General features: G+C 38.9%; 1 protein-coding gene across 1 annotated transcript in view; it reads left to right on the top strand.

Moving 5' to 3' along the window:
- Nucleotides 1-6,939: 6,939 nt before the first annotated feature.
- The window catches only part of LOC103615703 (tubulin alpha-3 chain), a 3,983-nt gene continuing 3,504 nt past the window's right edge, over nt 6,940-7,418 (top strand). Inside the window, exon 1 of the mRNA XM_008633778.2 lies at nt 6,940-7,062. Within this exon, the coding sequence (XP_008632000.1) occupies nt 7,060-7,062 (3 nt within the window). The 5' untranslated portion in view covers nt 6,940-7,059. The remainder of the gene's footprint in view (nt 7,063-7,418) is intronic.

Here is a 7,418-nt window from a genome sequence, read left to right as displayed (position 1 = left end):
TCATTCAAAAGTATCAGGAAGAAAGAAAGGTATGAAGAAGGAACAGATAGCATATGCTACACTGTAAAGTGAAGTACTACGACTCTGTTAGTAGTACTACTAGCATTCTTTCCACTCACAGTAAATAAATGGACAGCACAAAAATACAGTGTTGAAACAAGAAGATGCTAGGGAAAAAAATGAAGAAAAGTCCTATTTGCCTTTTAACAGATACTTGTCAGTGTCATTCATTCTCAGATGGGCTTTCCTTCTGCCTCTTAGGAAAACACCAAAGAAGCTTCACCTAGATTAAGCCATATCATTATGAACAACCCATTACTCATGGGACCCATTAAAAACACTCGGAAAGCTGCTGTCAGATTTAATCCAACTCCACCCGCTTTCACAGACAAAAGCATTATAGTTCAGGACCCTGCTTGGTTGCTTTGGAAACAACAAATTGCTTCCATTCTTTTTTTCTGTGCCACTGATCCATCCAAATGAGTAAAGGCAAACCCCAATTCTCTAAAGAGAAAGTAAAAATGTTCAATTTAACAATCCATTTTCAGTGACAACAGGAAATAAATACATTAAAAGCCTAACCTCTGCTTTGGAATGTGTATTTAAAATTCTGTTTCCTTTAAGAGGTCTTTCTAAAACACCATAAAAACACGTTTATTGAAAATAACATCAATTCTACTTACTTCAAGGGGTTTTCTATCAGTGACAAGAAAGTTGTAAGCTGAGAAACAACCAGACATTTAGCTGCTGGACTATCCCTCCGTAGTTCTACTGAAGCATGCATAAGTGCGTTTATCCAAAATCAAATAAAGCATTTATCCAAAATGAACTTATTCTGACTTGGCTGGAGTCCATTCCTACAGATGGCTTTGATAAAGTTCACATCAATTGAGAGAAATCACTGTTCAATAATACCTTTTAAATTAACTAATCTTGAATTCTGTGGGTAGGCTTTCTTTTAATTTCCATAGGAAACTAAGGGTTCAGCATTTTTAATGGTCACAAACTACAGGGTGATTGAGAGTGCTTTGGGAAAGAGGATTCCCAGCCCATTTTCCAGACACACTTCACATTGTCAGAAGTCTGCAAGTCCCCTATCTCCAGGGTATATGGAAAATAGGAACAAAGTACTGGAACTTCAGAAAATAAGGCTTAAGCAATGGACGGCCCCAAGGCAAGTGCTCTACCATAGCAATACTCAAGAAGCGAGAAAGGCTTCCCCCACAAATAGTGAGGCAAATAAGGTATGCAAGACCCTTGGCTAGGTATGACAGGGGATACGGAGGCACCAGAAGCTCTCTTGGAACCAGCATGAGAACAAAAGGAACAAGGAACAGGATTTGAGGCAGAAGAACACTGTTAGTTTTCTCAGTAAGGTTTAGCTATTAGGAGGTAAAGAACTAACTAGAGAATGCAAGTAACTGCACCAGCTAAAAAAAGAAAATAATTAAAATCTTGATTTATTCTAGATCATAATGCCTGAAATGAGTTCTTAGGTCCCCACAAAAAGATTTTTAGGGAATAAATTTGTAACCAGCATGTGAAAGAACAATTTCTTCATAAAAAGTTAAAAACTTAATGTTTCAGAAAAGTAATCTCAAAACAAAAAGGTCAAAGTACGAGCAGGAAGATACAAATTCTGGCAGCAAATGAGAGTGAGGCAAAGAAAAATGATGTGGCAGACCTTGAGAAACAAGTCTACCAAGTAAAATAACAATATCGCAATGTTTTTTCTGATAAGCATTGTATTGAACATATGCCCATTTAGTTTTCCCCTCTAGAGCAGAATATGTATTGTTTAAATAAGATTTAAGAAAGAAGGATTTATTTAGATTTTGTTTCCAAAAGTAAATTAAGATTCCAATAAGTTTCAGTGGTTATAAATCTGCTCTATCTTCAGAAACTGAAACAAAAGGCAAAGCTCTTTACCAGAAGTTTTATTTAATTAACACACATCTACGTACTGAACAATGACCAGCATCACATTACAACTGGTATTCTTTTTGTCTTGTTTCCCTGCTGCAAAATTTGCTTGTCGTATGATACCCATTTTCTTCTGTGCTGGCTAGACATGCTGGACAGACTTCTAAATAATAACTTGAAGTACGTTATCCATATGCATAATATGTTCAGTATATTTACACAGTTATAGAGTATGCTCTACAAAAACCATAATGAAAGCTAATAATGAAAGCTAAATAAAACACAATAGCACCTTTGAGCTAGATACCCACTCCTGATCAGGCTTCTTTCCATTACTGGAGCCTATTTCCTCCTCTAGGGGACCATTCCACCAAGTTGTCTACTTGAAGCTCATTCCTACAGAGAGGGTGTTTGGCTATGAAAAAGCCCAAACAACATTAAAAGAAACATATTAAATCTAGTTATTTATAGTGAATGATAAATATCACCTTTACAAAGCACCTTTTATGCATTTATTATATTGATGTGCATGTAAAAAAATCCTCAAGGATTCATTCTTGTCACACACTTTGTCATTTCTGACATGACAGTCAAAATATTTCATTTGCAAGAATATTAACATGACATGAACACTACACATTTTATAAATACTCAGCCTTCCTTAAAAGTGAAGTGTTCTTCTTTCTGAGCATATTTATATTGAAATAAATAGCTCAGAGTTTTAGAGCAAGGATATATTTGGGCTACGGGAGTAAGACTATTTAAAATATGAAAGAAATAAACCATCTTTCAAAGACAATATCTTTCTTAGTTACAAACAAAGAATGACCTTTTACCCTTTTTCTTCAAAGCCTGCACAGAAATAATAGCAGCCTGATGAAATATGCTTTGTCAGGACCAGACACGGGGTACCTTCTCTTTTTCCCCAACAGACACATGAGACATAATTTAACACCAAAAGCCTTTTTCTCTGAAGTATATTCTAGGTAAAGCAAAATTTATACAATAGCACTGTCATAGGACTACTCACAAAATTTAACAGAAGACTGTGTGCACTGTACAAATGGACAACTTCGTGAAGCAAAAATGACAGACGTGAAAAACTTCTGCCTAATGGAGCAACCCTTTAAAATTACAGAAATCTGGCCACGGAACCAAGGCATCTTTAGAGAGGCTACAAAGCAGACCTCACAAAGCACATGAATGCTGGGGGCTGCTAATCTGGAATGAGTCACTAGTCAATTAAAGAGACTGGCAGTCATAATCTGATATTTTAATTTATTGCAGCAGTAAAGGCATCCTTTTGAGAGACAGAATCTTAACACAAATTTGAAATAACAGTTTTCCAAATGTTCTGAATGAATGAGCCATTCCTGATTGGCAGTGAATGAATGAGCCATTCCTGATTTGGCAGCAAACCAAAAATCCTCCAGTGACAAGACTAAATAAATTAATTCTATTAAATGTGAAAAAAAGTTTTCTGGAAAAAAAAATCCTAACAGTGCTCATAAAGACTTTTTTTTTTTTTAAAAAAAAAAGCGCGCATCTTTCTGCATCCCTTATCCACTTTAGTACTGTAATTGTAAACAAAACACAAAAGTCAGCTGAACAATGCCAACACAGATACTGAAGACTAACAGTAAAAGCATATGAAAATGACAAAAAATGTCTCACAATGAACAGCTAGAAGAAGAAAAAATGTTTGAATCCATATCTGGCAAGCTTTTATAAGAATGCAGTTGATACACAAAGACATTAGATTACTGTAGAGATCTTACTTCTGCATAGGATCTTTACTTACTTGCGCAACTCTAAATTTAGTCTCAACAGAGACTGAGAATTTAGTCTCAACAGAAGACTGAGATGAAGGTAGTGTTAACTCTCAAGCTGTTAAGTACTAAGAAGTTTTTCCAATCTCGGTAAATGCTTTTAGGTTAGCATTAGAAAGATAAAACAATTGCCAAATTCGTAATACCATGACAGGCCAAACTTTTTACTCAGCAGTTTTGTGTTTGCAGCTTCACATTTCATGTCTCACTGATGATTTAATGCTGTCATTTGTATTAATAATGGCAAGCATTATCTTGCCTGGAAGAATCGTGTTTGAACCCGAGCTGCTTTGGGGAGAGGGTATGCCGTTTGTTGGTCTCCTTTGTTTTCAAGGTGATACCTAAAGTGCTTTCCCACGTTTTTTACGAGGAGAGATTTGCATTGTAGCCATTCAGGCACAGAAACGACCCGGCTCAGATGCAGTACTAGGACTAATACCTATCATGTGGAAACAGTGAATTCCGCAACGCTGGGATTTAGATGCATGTCAGAGTTTTGGCTAAAAGCTGCAAAAACCTCCTTGGCAATTGATTGAAATCAGGAATCATTCTGAAGGTAAGAAAGGCTTATTCACTCACTGTTTTATAAACTTATGATAGTTCAAAAGAGCAGAATGCACACCCACCTCTGTTCAGGCTTCACTACTATGAAGGCAATCTATAGATAACATGGGGTTGGACAAAGGCAGTAGTTCTGGAGATTTCATGGTCCTTTCTACGCAAAACATAGTAAGTAATTTGACTTTACATTCAAGTAGTATATAATGATGATAATTTCATCACATCATAACCCAGTTTATTTCTTGCATGTTAAAAGCACCAGAAGGTTCAGTAGAGGCACTGACTGCTACAGACACATCAAGAACCTCTGCACTGGAAAAAGGCCTCTGCAAGTGCTCTTTCCTTCATTAGTTTCCCTCAAATTTCTCAGGAACTCTATAGAGTGGGATAGCTGCATCAAAATTTTGTGTATGTGGCAATGGAACAATGTCAGTCCAGAAGCCAGACAGACCACACTTGCCACCTCTGTCTTCTTAGGCTGACTGACTATGCACAAGCAGGGACTAATCTATCCCTGCTTGTTCCTAATAAAGAACACCACCCAGGTTTGTGCTAACATTTGCAGCTCTATTCTGGCTGAGGAGGAGGCAGAACAATTCCCAAGAGTAAGTGCAGCAGCGCTGGATACAGATGGTGAGACTACCATGCCATTATATTGCCCTAGAAAGAAAAGGGCAAACAAAAAGGAAAAGTATAACTAAGAAGCACACAAGAAAAATAAATACTATGGTTTTCAAAAGAGCAGTTAAAGTATACTCATCCGCAAGTTTTTTCTGGATAGAGCCCAGAGAAGGGCCATAAAGATGGCCCACTGTCAAAGTTTATCAGCTTGGAAAAAGGAGTGTAGACATGATTTTAATTCAACAGTCCACTTCCAATACACAGCTTTGGTCTCTTTTAAGCACAATAATATCTACGTGCATCACATCAAATACAAGCAGTGAAGAGGCACCCAGCCATATGGAGGCATACAACGGTGCACACTTTTACCCCGGGAGGAAGGAAAAAGTAAGGTAAGAACTACAGAACAAGCTTCTGAAAATACTGATGGACCTTACCATTGTTCAGTTTGACAGCTACTCTCTCCATAGATTGACTTCAGGCCAATAGTTTTTAGAAGCCAGCTGATAACTGTTTGCACTCTTCACCATGATTTAAAAGAACAATAGCCAGATGGCCTTCTGGTGATAGCAGTTCATTGCTTTCGAATAGCTATTACGATAACTTTTAACCATAGAATAACCAACTTGTTCATTTATGAGGACTTAAAAAATACACAGTTTACAAAACATATGTGCACAGTGTGTTATCACAGGAAGAGTCAATGATTCCAAGCAAACTGCGCGTTCTTCATCTGAACCAGAGCTCAGAACCAATTTAATTTTACTCAGTAATGCCTCACGCAGTTCTTCAAGAGTTTTATCATTTGCAAATATAGAAACATACTTAAACCCAGAGATTTCCATACAGGAAGCACTCTGAGCTCTCATGCATCAAAACAGTTCAATTGATCAAAATGCAGTCAGAACAGTTGATACACAATGAGGATACAGCCTACAATACATAAAAACACAAGCTGCCCCATACTACAGAAAATTCTGACCTATTATTTCAAAATATATGAAGAGTAATCTTACTTGGAAAAATGGTAATTACAACTTAAAAGTACCTCAACACAATGCCTAATGGGAATAAGCAATTTTCATATGGCAGCTGTTCAAGTAGCAGCAATACTGTGGACGTGACACTATTTATAGTTAAGATTACTTTATATTTTAAGTAAAGAAATTCAAGTCATACTCAGTTAATAATTAAGCTCTAAATAATTACTGAACAATTTTCAAATAATTTTTCCATCCTGTATTCTTCAGGAAGATAAACAACAACCTTCTAAAAAAGGTTCTGACCATATCTCATTGATCTTCTGGTATCCTGAAAAATCAACAAGGGTTTCCTTCTTGTTGTCTTACAAAACCTGTAAATAACACTAATGTTCAAAGGGGTGAAGTTGTTATATTTTGACCTATTTCTTTGGAATACCCTAGTATTCTTATACTTCAAGAGCAATAAATTTCTTTATTTGGCACTTTGACATTCTCAGACAGTAATATTTCATTCTGAGCATGTAAGGAAAAAGGCACCTGTCTCCTCCCCCTTCCTCAGCTGGTTTGAGGAGTTAGTCACACAAATTCCAGAAGTGCCAAAGTGAATCTGCCTACTCAAAAGCAGGGAATGGAAAGTGTGCTCACTGCTCATGGAGTGGCACTGTAATGACGATACCACTCCAGTTTTGTATTTCTATCAAGTAAATCCCCATTGGGAAAGCAGATCTGTATCCTTTTACTATCAGGAGAGACTACAGGAAGTAGTACTTTTGTATCATCGTAACCAGTATAGATCACGTTTACATATTAAAACAGCTTAGCACTGTGGTACCACTTCATTTTTACTCAGAGCCTACGTAGCAAACCCCCGGCACCCCAGATGGACTTTCCCGCCTCGAGAGGACAGGACGCACTTCCCTCGCCCCCACTCCGCGCGGGTAATGGCCAATGGGAAGTCAGAAGCTGAGGCGAGGGGCCAATCAACGGTCTTCGCTCCCGCGTAGCCCACGCGGGTAAGGGCCAATGGAGAGCCAGCACTTGAGGCGAGGGGTTTGAGGCGGTTAACGGTCGGCAGTTGGTGTCGGTCGGTGGCGGCGACGGACGTTTTGTGGCGCAGCCGGAGTTCATCTTAGCAAGGCACCATGGTGGGAGACGGGATCCTTGCGGCTGTGGGGGGAGGGGGCATTTGGAGACGGGATCCTTGTGGCTGCGGGGGGAGAAAGGGCGTTTGGGACCGCTTCTGCTGCGGCACCTCATGGGATTTCATGACTGCACGTGCTGCGCCAGGACTCGCAGGCAGTCTCTGCTTGAAGTCACCGCGGTAGCTCTAAGGCAGAAGTGTTGGGGAGAAGGAGAGAAATTAGTGTAAAAGCATATTAACTTTAGAGGAGGCGGGGCATAGAAACCGGCCGATAGCTAGCAAGACGAGATATGTGCAAGGGAAGTCTGTTCGGAGCAGGCACCTCCCGCGCGAAGACGCGAGGGACGAACTGAAACCTGA

This window comes from Corvus brachyrhynchos, unplaced genomic scaffold (genome assembly GCF_000691975.1).
Source record: "Corvus brachyrhynchos isolate BGI_N302 unplaced genomic scaffold, ASM69197v1 scaffold544, whole genome shotgun sequence".
In the NCBI taxonomy this organism is placed as follows: Eukaryota; Metazoa; Chordata; class Aves; order Passeriformes; family Corvidae; genus Corvus; species Corvus brachyrhynchos.
This window is presented reverse-complemented; position numbering and strand designations above follow the sequence as displayed.